This window comes from Oncorhynchus gorbuscha, linkage group LG02 (assembly GCF_021184085.1).
Source record: "Oncorhynchus gorbuscha isolate QuinsamMale2020 ecotype Even-year linkage group LG02, OgorEven_v1.0, whole genome shotgun sequence".
Classification (NCBI taxonomy): domain Eukaryota; kingdom Metazoa; phylum Chordata; class Actinopteri; order Salmoniformes; family Salmonidae; genus Oncorhynchus; species Oncorhynchus gorbuscha.
Window position 1 is genome coordinate 984469 of NC_060174.1, and position 24187 is coordinate 1008655.

The 24187-nt window shown below is 45.9% G+C and overlaps 1 protein-coding gene across 1 annotated transcript; it reads right to left on the reverse strand.

Moving 5' to 3' along the window:
* Positions 1-654: 654 nt before the first annotated feature.
* On the reverse strand, positions 655-22957 carry chst7 (carbohydrate (N-acetylglucosamine 6-O) sulfotransferase 7). Its single transcript, XM_046292168.1, has 2 exons — positions 21596-22957; positions 655-1127 (listed from the first exon to the last, which is right to left on the reverse strand). Exon 1 carries the CDS (start codon positions 22872-22874, stop codon positions 21627-21629), a length of 1248 nt encoding a protein of 415 aa, XP_046148124.1. The 5' UTR covers positions 22875-22957; the 3' UTR covers positions 655-1127; positions 21596-21626.
* Positions 22958-24187: the final 1230 nt, after the last annotated feature.

Here is a 24187-nt window from a genome sequence, read left to right on the forward strand (position 1 = left end):
TGTTCTAAAACCCTTGAATGAGTAGGTGTTCTAAAACCCTTGAATGAGTAGGTGTTCTAAAACCCTTGACTGAGTAGGTGTTCTAAAACCCTTGAATGAGTAGGTGTTCTAAAACCCTTGAATGAGTAGGTGTTCTAAAACCCTTGAATGAGTAGGTGTTCTAAAACCCTTGAATGAGTAGGTGTTCTAAAACCCTTGAATGAGTAGGTGTTCTAAAACCCTTGACTGAGTAGGTGTTCTAAAACCCTTGACTGAGTAGGTGTTCTAAAACCCTTGAATGAGTAGGTGTTCTAAAACCCTTGAATGAGGTGTTCTAAAACCCTTGACTGAGTAGGTGTTCTAAAACCCTTGAATGAGTAGGTGTTCTAAAACCCTTGAATGAGTAGGTGTTCTAAAACCCTTGAATGAGTAAGCGTGTCCAAACCTTTGGCTGATAGTGTACATATTAAAATACCTGTTCTTATACACGAAAAGCAAAACCCAATTATAAAAAAAAAACAGACCTAATAACTGTCTGAAATGCTCTAGAGGCATAAATTCCTCCAATTTAAAGTGTATTGTAGATCACTCCTCAAGTAAGGTGCACGGAAATGAAAGGCTGATTTATGGGCCTGGTCTAATTATAGAATCATCTGAGATCATTAGAAGACAACATGTAGTTGCCCCCGTATTAAACAGGAGTTAAATCATTTTATTAAACAAATTTACCAATAGCATTTATATAAATAATGAAAAGAGCAGGTTCTAGTATGGATCCCTGGGGAACACCTTTACGTACTTCAAGACATTCGGACTCCGGACATGGTGATTGATGTCATGAGCTCAGGCCAGTGGAGGACAACTTGTTCAATAAAAAAAGCAGTATCAAACACTTGACAGATCCACAAACAGGAAGCACAACTCATTTTAGCATCTCAAGCACAATTCTGTCCCTCTAAGTCCTCTTCATGTTGACATGCTTCTGTCCAGCCCGTGACAGACTCCCTCCCTGTGTGTCCTCTCTCCTTCAGGTCATACAGGATTGGCTGAAGAAGAAAACCGACCCTATAACAGTCTAGCTGCTTCTCAGTTCCTCTTCCCTTGGCACCAGTCCTGACATCGTAGTTTCTCCCATCAATTTCAGGCACCTGGATGAAAAGGAAAAAAATGGCACAGCTAAAGTTAGCAAATTCCTTCTCAAGCTAAAATAACAGGCCCGCTGCTCAATGGGTAGTAACAGGCCCGCTGCTCAATGGGTAGTAACAGGCCCGCTGCTCAATGGGTAGTAACAGGCCCGCTGCTCAATGGGTAGTAACAGGCCCGCTGCTCAATGGGTAGTAACAGGCCCGCTGCTCAATGGGTAGTAACAGGCCCGCTGCTCAATGGGTAGTAACAGGCCCGCTGCTCAATGGGTAGTAACAGGCCCGCTGCTCAATGGGTAGTAACAGGCCCGCTGCTCAATGGGTAGTAACAGGCCCGCTGCTCAATGGGTAGTAACAGGCCCGCTGCTCAATGGGTAGTAACAGGCCCGCTGCTCAATGGGTAGTAACAGGCCCGCTGCTCAATGGGTAGTAACAGGCCCGCTGCTCAATGGGGTAACAGGCCCGCTGCTCAATGGGTAGTAACAGGCCCGCTGCTCAATGGGTAGTAACAGGCCCGCTGCTCAATGGGTAGTAACAGGCCCGCTGCTCAATGGGTAGTAACAGGCCCAGCTGCTCAATGGGTAGTAACAGGCCCGCTGCTCAGTAACAGGCCCGCTGCTCAATGGGTAGTAAGTAACAGGCCCGCTGCTCAATGGGTAGTAAGTAACAGGCCCGCTGCTCAATGGGTAGTAAGTAACAGGCCCGCTGCTCAATGGGTAGTTAGTAACAGGCCCGCTGCTCAATGGGTAGTTAGTAACAGGCCCGCTGCTCAATGGGTAGTAACAGGCCCGCTGCTCAATGGGTAGTAACAGGCCCGCTGCTCAATGGGTAGTAACAGGCTGGCTGCTCAATGGGTAGTAAGTAACAGGCCCGCTCTCCAGTGCTCTGGTGCTCTGGTCAGGCCCTCTGCTCCAGTGTCTGGTGCTCTGGTCAGGCCTGCTGCCCAGGCCTGCTGCTCTGTGTAACAGGCCTGGTCCCTCCCCAGTGTCTGGTGCTGGTCACCCTCCCCAGTGTCTGGTGCTGGTCACCCTCCCCAGTGTCTGGTGCTGGTCACCCTCCCCAGTGTCTGGTGCTGGTCACCCTCCCCAGTGTCTGGTGCTGGTCACCCTCCCCAGTGTCTGGTGCTGGTCACCCTCCCCAGTGTCTGGTGCTGGTCACCCTCCCCAGTGTCTGGTGCTGGTCACCCTCCCCAGTGTCTGGTGCTGGTCACCCTCCCCAGTGTCTGGTGCTGGTCACCCTCCCCAGTGTCTGGTGCTGGTCACCCTCCCCAGTGTCTGGTGCTGGTCACCCTCCCCAGTGTCTGGTGCTGGTCACCCTCCCCAGTGTCTGGTGCTGGTCACCCTCCCCAGTGACTGGTGTACGGTGCTGGTCTCCCTCCCCTGTGACTGGTGTACGGTGCTGGTCTCCCTCCCCTGTGACTGGTGTACGGTGCTGTTCTCCCTCCCCTGTGACTGGTGTACGGTGCTGTTCTCCCTCCCCTGTGACTGGTGTATGGTGCTGGTTTCCCTCCACTGTGACTGGTGTATGGTGCTGGTCTCCCTCCCCTGTGACTGGTGTATGGTGCTGTTCTCCCTCCCCTGTGACTGGTGTATGGTGCTGATCTCCCTCCTTCCCTGTGACTGGTGCTGATCTCCCTCCTTCCCTGTGACTGGTGCTGGTCTCCCTCCTCCCCTGTGACTGGTGTCTGGTGCTGGTCTCCCTCCTCCCCTGTGACTGGTGTATGGTGTTGGTCTCCCTCCTCCCCTGTGACTGGTGTATGGTGCTGGTCTCCCTCCTCCCCTGTGACTGGTGTCTGGTTCTGGTCTCCCTCCCTCCCTCCCCTGTAACTGGTGTCTGGTGCTGGTCTCCCTCCTCCCCTGTGACTGGTGTCTGGTGCTGGTCTCCCTCCTCCCCTGTGACTGGTGTCTGGTGCTGGTCTCCCTCCTCCGCTGTGACTGGTGTCTGGTGCTGGTCACCCTCCTCCCCTGTGACTGGTGTCTGTTGCTGGTCTCCCTCCTCCCCTGTGACAGTTGTATGGTGCTGGTCTCCCTCCTCCCCTGTGACTGGTGTCTGGTGCTGGTCTCCCTCCTCCCCTGTGACTGGTGTCTGGTCTCCCTCCTCCCCTGTGACTGGTGTCTGGTGCTGGTCTCCCTCCTCCCCTGTGACTGGTGTCTGGTGCTGGTCTCCCTCCTCCCCTGTGACTGGTGCTGGTCTCCCTCCTCCCCTGTGACTGGTGCTGGTCTCCCTCCCCTGTGACTGGTGTCTGGTTCTGGTCTCCCTCCCTCCCCTGTGACTGGTGTCTGGTGCTGGTCTCCCTCCTCCCCTGTGACTGGTGCTGGTGACTGGTGTCTGGTTCTGGTCTCCCTCCCCTGTGACTGGTGTCTGGTGCTGGTCTCCCTCCTCCCCTGTGACTGGTGTCTGGTCTCCCTCCTCCCCTGTGACTGGTGTCTGGTCTCCCTCCGCCCCTGTGACTGGTGTCTGGTCTCCCTCCTCCCCTGTGACTGGTGTCTGGTCTCCCTCCTCCCCTGTGACTGGTGTCTGGTCTCCCTCCTCCCCTGTGACTGGTGTCTGGTCTCCCTCCTCCCCTGTGACTGGTGTCTGGTCTCCCTCCTCCCCTGTGACTGGTGTCTGGTCTCCCTCCTCCCCTGTGACTGGTGTCTGGTCTCCCTCCCCCCTGTGACTGTGTCTGGTCTCCCTCCTCTGGTGCTGGTCTCCCTCCTCCCCTGTGACTGGTGTCTGGTGCTGGTCTCCCTCCTCCCCTGTGACTGGTGTCTGGTGCTGGTCTCCCTCCTCCCCTGTGACTGGTGCTGGTCTCCCTCCTCCCCTGTGACTGGTGTCTGGTGCTGGTCTCCCTCCTCCCCTGTGACTGGTGTCTGGTGCTGGTCTCCCTCCCCCCTGGCCCTGAAGGCTGGGCTTGTCAGAGGAGATGTATGGTGACAGGCTGAGCCCAGACTCATACAATGGTCCCTATGTTCAGTTCTCGCCAGCAGGGCAGGCCTGCTGCTGCCTGGGGGTGTGATTCAGTCCCTGCCAACCCCCCCACCAGAGGCCTTTGTAAACGTCAGTCCCTCATTAGTGCCTTACCTCCCTAACCTTACTCTATTTGCACATACTGTACATGGATATTTATACTGTATTATTGACTGTATGTTTGTTTTACTACATGTGTAACTCTGTTGTTGTTTACTCCATGTGTAACACTGTGTTGTTGTTTACTCCATGTGTAACACTGTGTTGTTGTTTACTCCATGTGTAACACTGTGTTGTTGTTTACTCCATGTGTAACTCTGTGTTGTTGTTTACTCCATGTGTAACACATGTGTGTTGTTGTTTGTGTCGCACTGCTTTGCTTTATCTTGGCCAGGTCGCAGTTGTAAATGAGAACTTGTTCTCAACTGGCCTACCTGGTTAAATAAAGGTGTTCTCAACTAGCCTACCTGGTTAAGTAAAGGTGTTCTCAACTAGCCTACCTGGTTAAGTAAAGGTGTTCTCAACTAGCCTACCTGGTTAAATAAAGGTGTTCTCAACTAGCCTACCTGGTTAAGTAAAGGTGTTCTCAACTAGCCTACCTGGTTAAATAAAGGTGTTCTCAACTAGCCTACCTGGTTAAATAAAGGTGTTCTCAACTAGCCTACCTGGTTAAATAAAGGTGTTCTCAACTAGCCTACCTGGTTAAGTAAAGGTGTTCTCAACTAGCCTACCTGGTTAAATAAAGGTGTTCTCAACTAGCCTACCTGGTTAAATAAAGGTGTTCTCAACTAGCCTACCTGGTTAAATAAAGGTGTTATCAACTAGCCTACCTGGTTAAATAAAGGTGTTCTCAACTAGCCTACCTGGTTAAATAAAGGTGTTCTCAACTAGCCTACCTGGTTAAATAAAGGTGTTCTCAACTAGCCTACCTGGTTAAATAAAGGTGTTCTCAACTAGCCTACCTGGTTTAAAGGTGTTCTCAACTAGCCTACCTGGTTAAGTAAAGGTGTTCTCAACTAGCCTACCTGGTTAAATAAAGGTGTTCTCAACTAGCCTACCTGGTTAAATAAAGGTGTTCTCAACTAGCCTACCTGGTTAAATAAAGGTGTTCTCAACTAGCCTACCTGGTTAAATAAAGGTGTTCTCAACTAGCCTACCTGGTTAAATAAAGGTGTTCTCAACTAGCCTACCTGGTTAAATAAAGGTGTTCTCAACTGGCCTACCTGGTTAAATAAAGGTGTTCTACCTGGTTAAATAAAGGTGTTCTCAACTGGCCTACCTGGTTAAATAAAGGTGTTCTCAACTGGCCTACCTGGTTAAATAAAGGTGTTCTCAACTAGCCTACCTGGTTAAATAAAGGTGTTCTCAACTAGCCTACCTGGTTAAATAAAGGTGTTCTCAACTAGCCTACCTGGTTAAATAAAGGTGTTCTCAACTAGCCTACCTGGTTTAATAAAGGTGTTCTCAACTAGCCTACCTGGTTAAATAAAGGTGAAATAAAAAATGTGGCTAACCATGAAAGGTTGTTAAATAAAGGTGTTCTCAACTGGCCTGCTTAAATAAAAGGTGAAATAAAACTTATTTTTTTAAATAAATGAGGAAAAATATACTTCCCTACCATTCCGTTTCCCGTCAGAAGGACTCAGTAAAGCCTCTACATAGTACAGTAGTCTGTAGTAGTAGTCATAGTACAGTAGTCTGTAGTAGTAGTCATAGTACAGTAGTCTGTAGTAGTAGTAGTAGTACAGTAGTCTGTAGTAGTAGTAGTAGTACAGTAGTCTGTAGTAGTAGTAGTAGTAGTCATAGTATAGTAGTCTGTAGTAGTAGTAGTAGTCATAGTACAGTAGTCTGTAGTAGTAGTAGTAGTCATAGTACAGTAGTCTGTAGTAGTAGTAGTAATAGTACAGTAGTCTGTAGTAGTAGTAGTCATAGTACAGTAGTCTGTAGTAGTAGTAGTCATAGTACAGTAGTCTGTAGTAGTAGTCATAGTACAGAGGTCTGTAGTAGTAGTAGTAGTCATAGTACAGTAGTCTGTAGTAGTAGTAGTAGTCATAGTACAGTAGTCTGTAGTAGTAGTAGTAGTCATAGTACAGTAGTCTGTAGTAGTAGTAGTAGTAGTCATAGTACAGTAGTCTGTAGTAGTAGTCATAGTACAGTAGTCTGTAGTAGTAGTAGTAGTCATAGTATAGTAGTCTGTAGTAGTAGTCATAGTACAGTAGTCTGTAGTAGTAGTAGTCATAGTACAGTAGTCTGTACCGACTGAGATGGCCGCCTCGCTTCGCGTTCCTAGGAAACTATGCAGTTTTTTGTTTTTTTATGTGTTATTTCTTACATTAGTACCCCAGGTCATCTTAGGTTTCATTACATACAGTCGAGAAGAACTACTGAATATAAGATCAGCGTCAACTCACCATCAGTACGACCAAGAATATGTTTTCCGCGACGCGGATCCGGTGTTCTGCCTTACAAACAGGACAACGGAATGGATCGCATGCAGCGACCCAAAAAAACGACTCTGAAAAAGAGGGAAACGAGGCGGTGTTCTGGTCAGACTCCGAAAAAGGGCACATCGCGCACCACTTCCCAGCATTCTTCTTATATATGCCATTTAGCAGACGCTTTTATCCAAAGCGACTTACAGTCATGTGTGCATACATTCTACGTATGGGTGGTCCCGGGAATCGAACCCACCACCCTGGCGTTACAAGCGCCATGCTCTACCAACTGAGCTACAGAAGGACCAATGCCAATGTCCAGTCTCTTGACAACAAGGTTGACGAAATCCGAGCAAGGGTGGCATTCCAGAGGGACATCAGAGACTGCAACGTTCTCTGCTTCACGGAAACATGGCTTACTGGGAAGACGCTATCCAGGGCGGTGCAGCCAACGGGTTTCTCCACGCATCGCGCCGACAGAAACAAACATCTCTCTGGTAAGAAGAGTGGCGGGGGCGTATGCCTCATGACTAACGGGACATGGTGTGATGAAGGAAACATACAGGAACTCAAATCCTTCTGTTCACCTGATTTAGAATTCCTCACAATCAAATGTAGACCGCATTATCTTCCAAGAGAATTCTCTTCGATTATAATCACAGCCGTATATATCCCCCCCCAAGCAGACACATCGATGGCTCTGAACGAACTTTATTTAACTCTTTGCAAACTGGAAACCATTTATCCGGAGGCTGCATTCATTGTAGCTGGGGATTTTAACAAAGCTAATCTGAAAACAAGACTCCCTAAATTTTATCAGCATATCGATTGCGCAACCAGGGGTGGTAAAACCTTGGATCATTGTTACTCTAACTTCCGCGACGCATATAAGGCCCTGCCCCGCCCCCCTTTCGGGAAAGCTGACCACGACTCCATTTTGTGATCCCTGCCTACAGGCAGAAGCTAAAACAAGAGGCTCCCACACTGAGGTCTGTCCAACGCTGGTCAGACCAAGCTGACTCTACACTCCAAGACTGCTTCCATCATGTGGACTGGGACATGTTTCGTATTGCGTCAATTGAAAATATTGACGAATACGCTGATTCGGTGTGCGAGTTCATTAGAACGTTCGTCGAAGATGTCGTTCCCATAGCAACGATAAAAACATTCCCAAACCAGAAACCGTGGATTGATGGCAGCATTCGCGTGAAACTGAAAGCGCGAACCACTGCTTTTAATCAGGGCAAGGTGTCTGGTAACATGTCCGAATATAAACAATGCAGCCATTCCCTCCGCAAGGCTATTAAACATGCCAAGCGTCAGTACAGAGACAAAGTGGAATCTCAATTCAATGGCTCAGACACAAGAGGCATGTGGCAGGGTCTACAGTCAATCACGGACTACAAGAAGAAACCCAGCCCAGTCACGGACCAGGATGTCTTGCTCCCAGGCAGACTAAATAACTTTTTTGCCCGCTTTGAAGACAATACAGTGCCACTGACACGGCCTGCAACGAAAACATGCGGACTCTCCTTCACTGCAGCCGAGGCGAGTAAGACATTTAAACGTGTTAACCCTCGCAAGGCTGCAGGCCCAGACGGCATCCCCAGCCGCGCCCTCAGAGCATGCGCAGACCAGCTGGCCGGTGTGTTTACGGACATATTCAATCAATCCCTATACCAGTCTGCTGTTCCCACATGCTTCAAGAGGGCCACCATTGTTCCTGTTCCCAAGAAAGCTAAGGTAACTGAGCTAAACGACTACCGCCCCGTAGCACTCACTTCCGTCATCATGAAGTGCTTTGAGAGACTAGTCAAGGACCATATCACCTCCACCCTACCTGACACTCTAGACCAACTCCAATTTGCTTAACGCCCAAATAGGTCCAGACGATGCAATCTCAACCACACTGCACACTGCCCTAACCCACCTGGACAAGAGGAATACCTATGTGAGAATGCTGTTCATCGACTACAGCTCGGCATTCAACACCATAGTACCCTCCAAGCTCGTTATCAAGCTCGAGACCCTGGGTCTCGACCCCGCCCTGTGCAACTGGGTACTGGACTTCCTGACGGGCCGCCCCCAGGTGGTGAGGGTAGGCAACAACATCTCCTCCCCGCTGATCCTCAAAACGGGGGCCCCGCAAGGGAGCGTTCTGAGCCCTCTCCTGTACTCCCTGTTCACCCACCGCTGCGTGGCCACTCACGCCTCCAACTCAATCATCAAGTTTGCGGACGACACAACAGTGGTAGGCTTGATTACCAACAACGACGAGACAGCCTACAGGGAGGAGGTGAGGGCCCTCGGAGTGTGGTGTCAGGAAAATAACCTCACACTCAACGTCAACAAAACTAAGGAGATGATTGTGGACTTCAGGAAACAGCAGAGGGAACACCCCCCTATCCACATCGATGGAACAGTAGTGGAGAGGTTAGCAAGTTTTAAGTTCCTCGGCATACACATCACAGACAAACTGAATTGGTCCACTCACACTGACAGCGTCGTGAAGAAGGCGCAGCAGCGCCTCTTCAACCTCAGGAGGCTGAAGAAATTTGGCTTGTCACCAAAAGCACTCACAAACTCCTACAGATGCACAATCGAGAGCATCCTGGCGGGCTGTATCACCGCCTGGTACGGCAACTGCTCCGCCCTCAACCGTAAGGCTCTCCAGAGGGTAGTGAGGACTGCACAACGCATCACCGGGGGCAAACTACCTGCCCTCCAGGACACCTACACCACCCGTTGTTACAGGAAGGCCATAAAGATCATCAAGGACATCAACCACCCGAACCACTGCCTGTTCACCCCGCTATCATCCAGAAGGCGAGGTCAGTACAGGTGCATCAAAGCTGGGACCGAGAGACTGAAAAACAGCTTCTATCTCAAGGCCATCAGACTGTTAAACAGCCACCACTAACATTGAGTGGCTGCTGCCAACACACTGTCATTGACACTGACCCAACTCCAGCCACTTTAATAATGGGAATTGATGGGAAATGATGTAAATATATCACTAGCCACTTTAAACAATGCTACCTTATATAATGTTACTTACCCTACATTATTCATCTCATATGCATATGTATATACTGTACTCTACATCATCGACTGCATCCTTATGTAATACATGTATCACTAGCCACTTTAACTATGCCACTTTGTTGACTTTGTCTACACACTCATCTCATATGTATATACTGTACTCGATACCATCTACTGTATGCTGCTCTGTACCATCACTCATTCATATATCCTTATGTACATGTTCCTTATCCCCTTACACTGTGTATAAGACAGTAGTTTTGGAATTGTTAGTTAGATTACTTGTTGGTTATCACTGCATTGTCGGAACTAGAAGCACAAGCATTTCGCTACACTCGCATTAACATCTGCTAACCATGTGTATGTGACAGTAGTAGTAGTCATAGTACAGTAGTCTGTAGTAGTAGTAGTCATAGTACAGTAGTCTGTAGTAGTAGTAGTCATAGTACAGTAGTCTGTAGTAGTAGTAGTAGTCATAGTACAGTAGTCTTACTGCGGTACTGTGAGGTCTATGGGTCTTTCTGCGGTACTAGTGGGTCTATGGGTCTTACTGCGGTACTAGTGGGTCTATAGGTCTTACTGCAGTACTAGTGGGTCTATAGGTCTTACTGCAGTACTAGTGGGTCTATAGGTCTTACTGCAGTACTAGTGGGTCTATAGGTCTTACTGCAGTACTAGTGGGTCTATAGGTCTTACTGCAGTACTAGTGGGTCTATAGGTCTTACTGCAGTACTAGTGGGTCTATGGATCTTACTGCAGTACTAGTGGGTCTATAGGTCTTACTGCAGTACTAGTGGGTCTATAGGTCTTACTGCAGTACTAGTGGGTCTATAGGTCTTACTGCAGTACTAGTGGGTCTATGGGTCTTACTGCAGTACTAGTGGGTCTATAGGTCTTACTGCAGTACTAGTGGGTCTATAGGTCTTACTGCAGTACTAGTGGGTCTATAGGTCTTACTGCAGTACTAGTGGGTCTATGGGTCTTACTGCAGTACTAGTGGGTCTATGGGTCTTACTGCAGTACTAGTGGGTCTATGGGTCTTACTGCAGTACTAGTGGGTCTATGGGTCTTACTGCAGTACTGTGAGGTCTATGGGTCTTACTGCAGTACTAGTGAGTCTATGGGTCTTACTGCAGTACTAGAGAGTCTATGGGTCTTACTGCAGTACTAGTGAGTCTATGGGTCTTACTGCAGTACTGTGAGGTCTATGGGTCTTACTGCAGTACTGTGAGGTTTATGGGTCTTACTGCGGTACTAGTGGGTCTATGGTTCTTACTGCAGTACTAGTGGGTCTATGGTTCTTACTGCAGTACTAGTGGGTCTATGGGTCTTACTACGGTACTAGTGAGTCTATGGGTCTTACTGCAGTACTGTGAGGTCTATGGGTCTTACTGCAGTACTAGTGGGTCTATGAGTCTTACTGCAGTACTGTGAGGTTTATGGGTCTTACTGCGGTACTAGTGGGTCTATAGGTCTTACTGCGGTACTAGTGGGTCTATGAGTCTTACTGCAGTACTAGTGGGTCTATGGGTCTTACTACGGTACTAGTGAGTCTATGGGTCTTACTGCAGTACTGTGAGGTCTATGGGTCTTACTGCAGTACTGTGAGGTCTATGGGTCTTACTGCGGTACTAGTGGGTCTATGAGTCTTACTGCAGTACTGTGAGGTTTATGGGTCTTACTGCGGTACTAGTGGGTCTATGAGTCTTACTGCAGTACTAGTGGATCTATGGGTCTTACTGCAGTACTAGTGGATCTATGGGTCTTACTGCAGTACTGTGAGGTCTATGGGTCTTACTGCAGTACTGTGAGGTTTATGGGTCTTACTGCAGTACTGTGAGGTTTATGGGTCTTACTGCAGTACTGTGAGGTTTATGGGTCTTACTGCAGTACTGTGAGGTCTATGGGTCTTACTGCAGTACTAGTGGGTCTATAGGTCTTACTGCGGTACTAGTGGGTCTATGGTTCTTATTGCGGTACTAGTGGGTCTATGGGTCTTACTGCAGTACTGTGGGTCTATGGGTCTTACTGCAGTACTGTGAGGTCTATGGGTCTTACTGCAGTACTGTGAGTATGGGTCTTACTGCGGTACTAGTGAGTCTATGGGTCTTACTGCAGTACTAGTGAGTCTATGGGTCTTACTGCAGTACTAGTGAGCCTATGGGTCTTACTGCAGTACTAGTGAGCCTATGGGTCTTACTGCAGTACTAGGGAGTCTATGGGTCTTACTGCAATACTGTGAGGTCTATGGGTCTTACTGCAATACTGTGAGGTCTATGGGTCTTACTGTAGTACTGTGAGGTTTATGGGTCTTACTGCGGTACTAGTGGGTCTATGGTTCTTACTGCAGTAATAGTGGGTCTATGGTTCTTACTGCAGTACTAGTGGGTCTATGGGTCTTACTGCGGTACTAGTGACTCTATGGGTCTTACTGCAGTACTGTGAGGTCTATGGGTCTTACTGCGGTACTAGTGGGTCTATGAGTCTTACTGCAGTACTGTGAGGTTTATGAGTCTTACTGCGGTACTAGTGGGTCTATAGGTCTTACTGCGGTACTAGTGGGTCTATGGGTCTTACTGCAGTATTAGTGGGTCTATAGGTCTTACTGCAGTACTGTGAGGTCTATGGGTCTTACTGCAGTACTAGTGGGTCTATAGGTCTTACTGCGGTACTAGTGGGTCTATGGTTCTTATTGCAGTACGAGTGGGTCTATGGGTCTTACTGCGGTACTAGTGGGTCTATGGGTCTTACTGCGGTACTAGTGGGTCTATGGGTCTTACTGCAGTACTGTGAGGTCTATGGGTCTTACTGCAGTACTAGTGAGTCTATAGGTCTTACTGCAGTACTAGTGAGTCTATAGTTCTTACTGCAGTACTAGTGGGTCTATGGGTCTTACTGCAATACTGTGAGGTCTATGGGTCTTACTGCAGTACTAGTGGGTCTATGGGTCTTACTGCAATACTGTGAGGTCTATGGGTCTTACTGCAGTACTAGTGGGTTTATGGGTCTTACTGCAGTACTAGTGGGTCTATGGGTCTTACTGCAGTACTGTGAGGTTTATGGGTCTTACTGCAGTACTGTGAGGTTTATGGGTATTACTGCAGTACTAGTGGGTTTATGGGTCTTACTGCAGTACTGTGAGGTCTATGGGTATTACTGCAGTACTGTGAGGTTTATGGGTATTACTGCAGTACTAGTGGGTTTATGGGTCTTACTGCAGTACTAGTGTGGTTCTACAATCCATTGATCTCATCCTGAGATGTTTCATGCTGATCTCAGACTGAGGTGATATTTCTAATCATACTGGGTTGGACAAAGTCACCGCAGAGCGAAGGGCACAGCTTGGCTTGTTCAACCGGTTAATTCATGCGTGATAACAGATATGTGTGAGATATCAGACACTCCTGTGGTTGTGTGTGGTTACTTCATAGTCTGTGGACTCTAGTGGTTAGTCAGGACTTAGATACTAACCGACATGGAACAGAGTCCATTCCCTGACTACAGTGAAATAGGCCGACCGACTACTCCGGAGATATGCATTGGCTCGGGACAGTGATCCCCAGGCATCTATTTAATTAATGCACACAGCTTTTTCACTAATAAAATGTTGAAAAGACTACATCACTATTTATTGTTACCAATATGACCATTAGAATTACAAATTCAAACTGCTGTTTCATCATGATATCTTGTTGCTGTTAATCTACATTAGAAGGCTGCGTTGAGACAATGATTTATCAATGACCCAAGTCCAGCTCAGTTAATCCCTACCATTGTGACGCTGAGTTTGCATAATGCTTCAGGCAAATGTACATTACACCAGGGGTGTTGGTAGACACTATGTACGTCACCTAATATATGTCCCTCTAACTGGCCTGAAAGCCTCTGTTGATCCTACAGCTATTGAATGCAGTAATCATGTGCCTATGAACCAGAGTTACACTGTTAGCACTAATGAGGTGTGTCCTAGTAGGAAGACCACTGTTAACACTGAGGAGGTGTGTCCTAGTAGGAAGACCACTGAGGTGTTGTGTCCTATAGGAAGACCACTGTTAACACTGAGGAGGTGTGTCCCAGTAGGAAGACCACTGTTAACACTGAGGAGGTGTGTCCTAGTAGGAAGACCACTGAGGTGTTGTGTCCTATAGGAAGACCACTGTTAACACTGAGGAGGTGTGTCCCAGTAGGAAGACCACTGTTAACACTGAGGAGGTGTGTCCTAGTAGGAAGACCACTGAGGTGTTGTGTCCTATAGGAAGACCACTGTTAACACTGAGGAGGTGTGTCCTAGTAGGAAGACCACTGTTAACACTGAGGAGGTGTGTCCTAGTAGGAAGACCACTGAGGTGTTGTGTCCTATAGGAAGACCACTGTTAACACTGAGGAGGTGTGTCCTAATAGGAAAACAACACTGAGGAGGTGTGTCCTAGTAGGAAGACCACTGAGGTGTTGTGTCCTATAGGAAGACCACTGTTAACACTGAGGAGGTGTGTCCTAGTAGGAAGACCACTGAGGTGTTGTGTCCTATAGGAAGACCACTGTGTGCATCTCACCCTGCATTAATAAAAACAACCTGAGTATGTCTGTCTACCTCTGCTAAGCTTCCCAGTAAAGTAATAAAAACAACCTGAGTATGTCTGTCTACCTCTGCTAAGCTTCCCAGTAAAGTAATAAAAACAACCTGAGTATGTCTGTCTACCTCTGCTAAGCTTCCCAGTAAAGTAATAAAAACAACCTGAGTATGTCTGTCTACCTCTGCTAAGCTTCCCAGTAAAGTAATAAAAACAACCTGAGTATGTCTGTCTACCTCTGCTAAGCTTCCCAGTAAAGTAATAAAAACAACCAAGCATCCCAGAAATGTGTTAAAAATAGCCCGCGGTAATATATGTAGCTTAAGAAACATGATTCATGAAATCAATAATTTGCTAGTAACAGATGACATTCATCTCTGAAACTCAGCTAGATAATACCTTAGATGATACAGTGGTAGCAATACAAGGTTATAACATCGACAGAGAAGATAGAAATGCCAAAGGTGGAGGTGTTGCTGTTTATATTCAGAACCACATTCCTGTAAACAATAGAGAGGATCTCATGTTAAATACTGTTGAAGTCATATAGCTACAGGTCCATCTGCCTCACCTGAAGCCCATTCTGGTGGGAAGCTGCTATAGACAGTCAGTATCTGGATAATGTTAAATACTGTTGAAGTCATATGGCTACAGGTTAATCTGCCTCACCTAAAGCCCATTCTGGTGGGAAGCTGCTATAGACCACCAAGTGCTAACAGTCAGTATCTGGATAATGTTAAATACTGTTGTAGTAATATGGCTACAGGTTCATCTGCCTCACCTAAAGCCCATTCTGGTGGGAAGCTGCTATAGACAGTCAGTATCTGGATAATGTTAAATACTGTTGAAGTAATATAGCTACAGGTTAATCTGCCTCACCTAAAGCCCATTCTGGTGGGAAGCTGCTATAGACCACCAAGTGATAACTGTCAGTATCTGGATAATGTGTGAAATGCTTGATAATGTATTAGATATCGACAGAGAGGTATATTTTCTGGGTGATTTAAATATCGACTGGCTTTCATCAAGCTGCCCACTCAAGATAAAGCTTCAAACTGTAAACAGCACAGGAATGAAATCAGCAACATGTATTGATGTAGTGATCACATCTTTACTCACGCTGCAGAACTCTGCTCTAAAGCAGCATCCAGATCCATAGGATGTAGTGATCACATCTTTACTAATGCTGCAGAACTCTGCTCTAAAGCAGCATCCAGATCCATAGGATGTAGTGATCACATCTTTACTCACGCTGCAGAACTCTGCTCTAAAGCAGCATCCAGATCCATAGGATGTAGTGATCACATCTTTACTAATGCTGCAGAACTCTGCTCTAAAGCAGCATCCAGATCCATAGGATGTATTGATCACATCTTTACTCATGCTGCAGAACTCTGCTCTAAAGCAGCATCCAGATCCATAGGATGTAGTGATCACATCTTTACTAATGCTGCAGAACTCTGCTCTAAAGCAGCATCCAGATCCATAGGATGTATTGATCACATCTTTACTAATGCTGCAGAACTCTGCTCTAAAGCAGCATCCAGATCCATAGGATGTATTGATCACATCTTTACTCACACTGCAGAACTCTGCTCTAAAGCAGCATCCAGATCCATAGGATGTAGTGACATCTTTACTCACACTGCAGAACTCTGCTCATAAAGCAAATCCAGATCCATAGGATGAAGTGATACAGTTTACTAAGAGGTCAGAACTCTGCTCTAAAGCAGCATCCAGATCCATAGGATGTCAGGTGATCACATCTTTACTCAGAGCTCAGAACTGGCTCTAAAGCAGCATCCAGATCCATAGGAGAGTGTCACATCTTTACTAATATAGTGTATAAGAGGTCAGATCCATAGGATGTAGTAATATATCTTTACTAATGCTCAGAACTGGGTCTAAATAGCATCCAGATCCATAGGAGTAGTGTCACATCTTTACTAATGCTGCAGAACTCTGTATAAGAGCATCAGATCCTAGGGCCTAATATAGTGATCATAGTTTATAACTGCAGAACTCTGTCTAAAGGGCATCCAGATCCATAGGATGTAGTGATCAGGTCTTTACTCAACTGCAGAACTCTGCTATAAAGGCATCCAGATCCATAGGATGTAGTGATCACATCTTTATAGCTGCAGAAGAGGTCAGGCTGCATCCAATATAGTGTATAATCTTTCTAACGCTGCAGAACTCTAGTGTATAAGAGCATCAGATCCTGGATCTAATATACATCTTTAAGAGGTCAGAACTCTGGTCTAATATAGTCCAGATCCATAGGAGAGTGATCACATCTTTACTCACGCTGCAGAACTCTGCTCTAAAGCAGCATCCAGATCCTAGGATGCCTAGTGATATAGTTTATAATGGTCAGAACTGGGCTCTAAAGCAGCATCCAGATCCATAGGATGTAGTGATCACAATATAGTAGCCATAACCAGGAAAACCTAAGTGCCAAAGGCTGGGTCTAATATAGTGTATAAGAGGTCAGGCTGGGTCTAATATAGTGTATAAGAGGTCAGGCTGGGTCTAATATAGTGTATAAGAGGTCAAGCTGGGTCTAATATAGTGTATAAGAGGTCAGGCTGGGTCTAATATAGTGTATAAGAGGTCAGGCTGGGCCTAATATAGTGTATAAGAGGTCAGGCTGGGTCTAATATAGTGTATAAGAGGTCAGGCTGGGTCTAATATAGTGTATAAGAGGTCAGGCTGGGTCTAATATGTTATAAGAGGTCAGGCTGTTGATGTAAATATAGTGTTGAGGTCAGGCTGGGCCTAATATAGTGTATAAGAGGTCAGGCTGGGCCTAATATAGTGTATAAGAGGTCAGGCTGGGTCTGTTGTGTATAAGAGGTCAGGCTGGGTCTAATATAGTGTATAAGAGGTCAGGCTGCTGGTCTGTATAGTGTATAAGAGGTCAGGCTGCTGGTCTGTATAGTGTATAAGAGGTCAGGCTGGGTCTAATATAGTGTAATGAGGAGCAACCAGGTCAGACTGGGTCTAATATAGTGTATAAGAGGTCAGGCTGGGTCTAATATAGTGTATGAGGAGGTCAGGCTTGGCCTCTATAGTGTATAAGAGGACAGGCTGATGCTGGGTCTAATATAGTGTATAAGAGGTCAGGCTGGGTCTAATATAGTGTATAAGAGGTCAGGCTGGGCCTAATATAGTGTATAAGAGGTCAGGCTGGGCCTAATATAGTGTATAAGAGGTCAGGCTGGAACTAATATAGTGTATAAGAGGTCATATAAGACGTTTTGTTGTGATTCCTATGTTGTTGATGTAAATCATATTTGCTGGTCTGTGGTGTGTAATGAGGAGCAACCAGACGCTGCTGGTCTGTGGTGTGTAATGAGGAGCAACCAGACGCTGCTGGTCTGTGGTGTGTAATGAGGAGCAACCAGACGCTGCTGGTCTGTGGTGTGTAATGAGGAGCAACCAGACGCTGCTGGTCTGTGGTGTGTAATGAGGAGCAACCAGACGCTGCTGGTCTGTGGTGTGTAATGAGGAGCAACCAGACGCTGCTGGTCTGTGGTGTGTAATGAGGAGCAACCAGATGCTGCTGGTCTGTGGTGAGTAATGAGGAGCAACCAGAGCAACCAGACGCTGCTGGTCTGTGGTGTGTAATGAGGAGCAACCAGACGCTGCTGGTCTGTGGTGAGTAATGAGCAACCAGAGCAACCAGATGCTGATGGCCTGTGGTGTGTAATGAGGAGCAACCAGACGCTGCTGGTCTGTGGTGTGTAATGAGGAGCAACCAGACGCTGTACTTGACACATTTGCCTATCCCAGTTACTAATAAACACCCATTAAGAAAATGACTGTAAAAACAGTTAAATCCCTGTGGATTGATGAGGAATAGGAAACTGGTGTAGAGGTATGAGGCAAAATAGATGGAAAATAAATCTGGCTGTACAATCAAAATTGCAAACGTACTACAAATTGAGAAATCATGTGACTGAACTGAAAGGGGAAGAAACGACACTATGAAACAAAGATAAGTAAAACATTAAATCAATTTATTGAATCAGATGTCTCATTCATCGCAAAACCCACTGATCTTTCCAACTACTCCAATGATTTTTTTCATTGGCATGACAAACTTAGAGACGACATGCCAGCAACAAACGCTGACACTGCACAAGTACAACTGACTTATGAAAGACGAGCATTTACATTTTTAGTTCCGTAAAGTTAGTATGGAAGAACAAATTATTGTTGTCCATCAACAATGACGAGCCACCGGGGTCTGACAATCTGGATGGAAAATGTTTGAGTATAATAGTGGACGATATTGCCACTCCTATTTGCCATATCTTCAATCTAAACCTACTAGAGAGTGTGGCCCTCAGGCCTGGAGTGAAGCGAAAGTCAATCTGCTACCTAAGAATAGTAAAGCCCCTTTACTGGCTCAAATAGCTGACCAATCAGCCTGTTACCAACCCTAACATGCTGACCAATCAGCCTGTTACCAACCCTTAGTAAACTTCAAGCTCAGTTACACAAATGACTGATGATTGGCTGTGAAAAATGTATGATAAAACGATTGTGGGGTCTGTTTTTATTAGAATTGTTGCGGCTTTTGACATTATTGATCATAGTCTGTTGTTGGAAAAACATGTGTTATGGCTTTACACCCCATGTTATAATGTGTTGTCATGTTGTGTTGCTACCATGCTATGTTGTCATGTTGTGTTGCTACCATGCTGTGTTGTCATGTTGTGTTGCTACCATGCTGTGTTGTCATGTTGTGTTGTCATGCTGTGTTGCTACCATGCTGTGTTGTCATGTTGTGTTGCTACCATGCTGTGTTGTCATGTTGTGTTGTCATGCTGTGTTGCTATCATGCTGTGTTGTCATGTTGTGTTGCTACCATGCTGTGTTGTCATGTTGTGTTGCTACCATGCTGTGTTGTCATGTCATGTTGTGTTGCTACCATGCTGTGTTGTCATGTCATGTTGTGTTGCTACCATGTTGTGTTGCTACCATGCTGTGTTGTCATGTTGTGTTGCTACCATGCTGTGTTGTCATGTTGTTGTCATGTTGTGTTGCTACCATGCTGTGTTGTCATGTTGTGTTGCTACCATGCTGTGTTGTCATGTGTTGCTACCATGCTGTGTTGTCATGTTGTGTTGCTACCATGCTGTGTTGTCATGTGTTGCTACCATGCTGTGTTGTCATGTGTTGCTACCATGCTGTGTTGTCATGTCATGTTGCAGGTTGCTACCATGCTGGGTCATGTTAATAAACCATGCCAGTTGAAGAGTTGAGTTGCTGCCTGTGTTGTCATGTGAACTAATGGGGATCCATGTAATAAACCCCAGGAAGAGGAGCTGCATGCCTTGTTGTCAGGTTGCTAATGGGGATCCATAATAAACCCCAGGAAGGGTAGAACACACTGCCTTGTTGTGAAATCTGGAACTAATGTTTTTAACATGTATAACTCCTTAATGTTGCTAAACCCCAGGAAGAGTAGCTGCTGCCTTGGCAGGAACTAATGGGGATCCATAATAAACCCCAGGAAGAGGAGCTGCTGCCTTTGGAACTAATGGGGATCCATAATAAACCCCAGGAAGAGGAGCTGCTGCCTTGACAGGAACTAATGGGGATCCATAATAAACCCCAGGAAGAGAGCTGCTGCCTTGGCAGGAACTAATGGGGATCCATAATAAACCCCAGGAAGAGTAGCTGCTGCCTTGGTAGGAACTAATGGGGATCCATAATAAACCCCAGGAAGAGTAGCTGCTGCCTGAACTAATGGGGATCCATAATAAACCCCAGGAAGAGTAGCTGCTGCCTTGGTAGGAACTAATGGGGATCCATAATAAACCCCAGGAAGAGTAGCTGCTGCCTTGGTAGGAACTAATGGGGATCCATAATAAACCCCAGGAAGAGTAGCTGCTGCCTTGGTAGGAACTAATGGGGATCCATAATAAACCCCAGGAAGAGTAGCTGCGATTACAGCTGTGAGTCTCTCTGGTCTCTAAGAGCGATTACAGCTGTGAGTCTCTCTGTCTCTACAACATCAGCTGTGAGTCTCCTGGGTCTCACACAGGATTACAGCTGTGAGTCTCTCAGGTCCTAAATCCAGGCACTTGTCATCTCCCGTCTGGATTCTGCAAGAGCTGTTGGCTGGGCTCCCTGCCTGTGCCATTAAGCCCTTCAACTCATCCAGTCTCTCTGGGCCCTCTGGTGTTCAACTGTGAGTCCCTGGTTCTCTCACGTCACCCAGCTCCTGAGTCTCTCCACTGGCTTCCAGAGCGCATCCGCTACAAGCATGGTGAGTCTCTCTGGAGCTCTGAGGGGAACAGCTGTGAGTCCTCTGATCAGTCCCTACACCCAAACAAGGGCACTGTCATCCACCTCTGGCCTGCTCTCCCTACCACTGAGGAAGTACAGCTGTCAGCCCAGTCAAAACTGTTACAGCTGCTCTGAGCCCCTCAATCTGGAACAAACTCCCTCTAAGCCAGGACAGCTGTGAGTCAATCTCTGGGTCCGGAGACACCTGAAACCCCAGTCTCTTTAAGGAATACCTAGGATAGGATACAGCTGTGATTCTCTCTTTAAGATTCAGATGCACTATTGTAAAGTGACTGTTCCACTGGATGTCATAAGGTGAATGCACCAATTTGTAAGTCGCTCTGGATAAGAGCGTCTGCTAAATGACTTAAATGTAAATGTAACCCCAGGAAGAGTAGCTGTGATCACTACATCCTATGGATCTGGATGCTGCTTTAGAGCAGAGTTCTGCAGCGTGAGTAAAGATGTGAGTCTCTCTGGGTCTCTAAGAGCGATTACAGCTGTGAGTCTCTCTGGGTCTCTAAGAGCGATTACAGCTGTGAGTCTCTCTGGGTCTCTAAGAGCGATTACAGCTGTGAGTCTCTCTGGGTCTCTAAGAGCGATTACAGCTGTGAGTCTCTCTGGGTCTCTAAGAGCGATTACAGCTGTGAATTATTTTTTTAAATGCTTGAATAAGTCCTTTTGTAAGTTTTTCTTGGTAAGCCATTCTTCAGGCTCTGTCAAGCCACATATCTGTTGATCATTGCTAAACAGACATTTCCAAGCCGATGTAGCCCTTTCCTGCAGTCAAATGACCGAATGGCCTCATGGGTGGAATGTTATAAAATATTTTGTTGCAAACAGGATGCTTGTTTTGGAATATTTGTATTCTGTTTAGGCATCCTTCTTTTCACTCTGTCATTTAGGTCAATATTATGGAGTAACTACAATGTTGTTTTAAAGTTACCATTGGCCTCATGGTGAAATCCTTCACCATCATCATCATCACAGGCCTACAAAGCATCATCATCACAGGCCTACAAACCATCATCATCACAGGGCTACATACCATCATCACAGGGCTACATACCTTCGTCATCATCATCACATGCCTACATACCATCATCACAGGGCTACATACCATCGTCATCATCACCACAGACCTACATACCATCATCACAGGCCTACATACCTCCATCACCACCATCTCGATGCTGTAATGTCTATGTTTGATCCACACTGTTCTTCTGATAGCCCAGTTGTCTCATGACCTCACTGCAGTAGTCTTCCACTTGGGAGATCTGCTCAATGTTCAACCGCTCTCTCCATGCGAAGATGGCTTCCTTAGCGTCCCTGGACGATATTACAAACGGTTTGTCTGAGGAGTAACCGTGTCCGTGGGTCATGTTCAACACGAACTTATCCATGGCAGGAAAGGAGGAGAGTTTGGAGAAGCTGTAGAGTCTCCTGAGTTCCTCCATGGGGTGTAGAACCAAGTCCTCGTAGCGGATCTTGATGTAATTCCTCTTCACCCAGGGGGGCGCGTTCATCATGAGCATCATGTCGTTCAGCCAGTTGTCACATATCAGCTCCATTGCGCTAGAGACATAATTCTCCGCCCGGTTCCCCCTGTTGTTTGGCACCAGTAGACGCTTGTATTTCTCCGTCTGTTTTTTACTTCTCAGTACCTGTATGCTCTCCTTGACCAGAGCTTGTTTCGATTTCAGTCGTGAATTGTGAACTGCCCGCGGGTCTCTAAACAACTGAATGATCTGGAGATTTAAAGCGGGATCTCTCATTAACGGGACGAGTACACCGAGGTCCAGAACCCGCACACCTTTGATTACCACGACGCGGTACTTCTTGCACTCCCTCTCTAACTCTTTGATATCTTTCCTTGGACACTGTCCACAGACGTCATCTTGGATTAATCCCACGTCGTTTCTCTTGTACGCCTCGCATAAAGGTTCCGAGCAGATCACTTTGTTCTTTCTCCATCCAAATATAAAAGACGTGGTGATATTTTGGCTCCCTGTGTAGAGTTTTAAAACTGAGAAGTCGCATCGTAATAACGCCTTCATCATATCACGCACCGCTCCTTGCAGACTGACCGCATCTCCTGGATAGAGAGCCTGCCATATATGCCACATGGGCTCGTAGAGGTAAAACACATCGGGGTGTTGATTGAATAACTCTCCTAAGAACGATGACCCCGTCCTCCATGTAGCATGTAAATAAACGTGTATTTTAGACTGGCTCCTGTTGACTACCGTCTCTTCCACGGTACCCGTAGTGTTGCTGAACTTGTCCCCGTTATTCCACACATCGAGGTCGGGGCACCTCGGCTGTTGCTTGCCATGTTTAATATGCCCTAATTTACTCCTGTAGTCCAGCATATACGGAATTAACAGAAGTAACACGGAATATGCTAGAATTAAAATGAAGTATTTCTTCTGTAGCTTCCTTTTCATTTCCCTCTCTCACAGATAGACAGGGGCTGTTGTTGGGTTCGGTGCCGCTCTGTGAAGGCTGAGACCAGCAAGAAGAAAGAGTTGAACAATAAATGACTGAGACACGCCCACTCAAATGACGACATAAAAGCCCACGGTCACAGGTTCAAAATAAAAGCCCAGTTATAGAGTTTCAGTCTAGTGTGCATTCATGTAGCCTTATTTGTATTTTATCTTTTCATTAAACGTTTTTTTTCTCGAATCATATTTATGTATAGCTAGGCCTATATAGATGTTTCAATGTCAATTTAGAGTCTTATATCAAAGGGCCTGAATACATATGGAAAATAAGGTATTTCTGCGGGGTTTTCTTCCAAAAACCTGTTTTCTTTTCGCTTTGTTATTATGAGATATCGTGTGTAGATTGATGAGGGAAAATGTCATTTAATCAATTTTAGAATAAGGCTTTAACAAAATGTGGGGAAAGTTGTATAGGCCATCATTGTAAATAAAAATGGGTTCTTAGCTTACCTGAAATAAATAGATGTTAAATAGATATATTAAATAAAGGTTAAAAAATGTTTTTAAGTCACGTGGTCTGAATACTTTCCGAATGCCCTGTACTGGTGAAAAACACACATATCCCTGCAAAGGAAAAGCTGTTCTCCAACGAAAGACGACTGAAAACAGAGAAATAACTGTAGTTCAGTTTTAATAATAATAATAATATATATATATATATATGCCATTTAGCAGACGCTTTTATCCAAAGCGACTTACAGTCATGTGTGCATACATTCTACGTATGGGTGGTCCCGGGAGTTTTTATTCTAACAATTTGTTGCCATGGTGAATAATCCAATAGCAATTGGTAGGACACATGAAAGAGTTTACCGGAATCTCTACATTAAAAATACTATTGATCTAATGACATTTAGTGGGATTCTAAATTCAAATATAAGACATATTTTAAACAAGCAATTTATAAACTGCACACACACACCAAAAACCCTGTTGCTTTGACAAGAGTCAATAAATCACTAGTATTGATCAGGTCGTAGGTCTATGTGCTTTTGAAACTAACGCAACTGGGGGGGAAAACACATGCAAACTGGTATATGGGTAATTCAAATTTCCTTTCATCTCGGCAAGGCCAAATGAGGAAATGATTTTTTTAAATCACATTTTTCCTTTTGTCAATTTCAACGCCAGTAAATTGTCTAATGCAAAATGATTTTATTTCCCACTTATCTCTAAATCTGAGGAGCGGACAAAATATAAAAACAACAAGATTGTTCTATTTCCATGTAATAATATATTTATTTTTCTTTTCA

What these genes read in the sequence shown, in the direction of transcription:
- chst7 (XM_046292168.1), bottom strand. Translation starts at nt 22,874, where the DNA reads ATGAAAAGGAAGCTACAGAAGAAATACTTCATTTTAATTCTAGCATAT.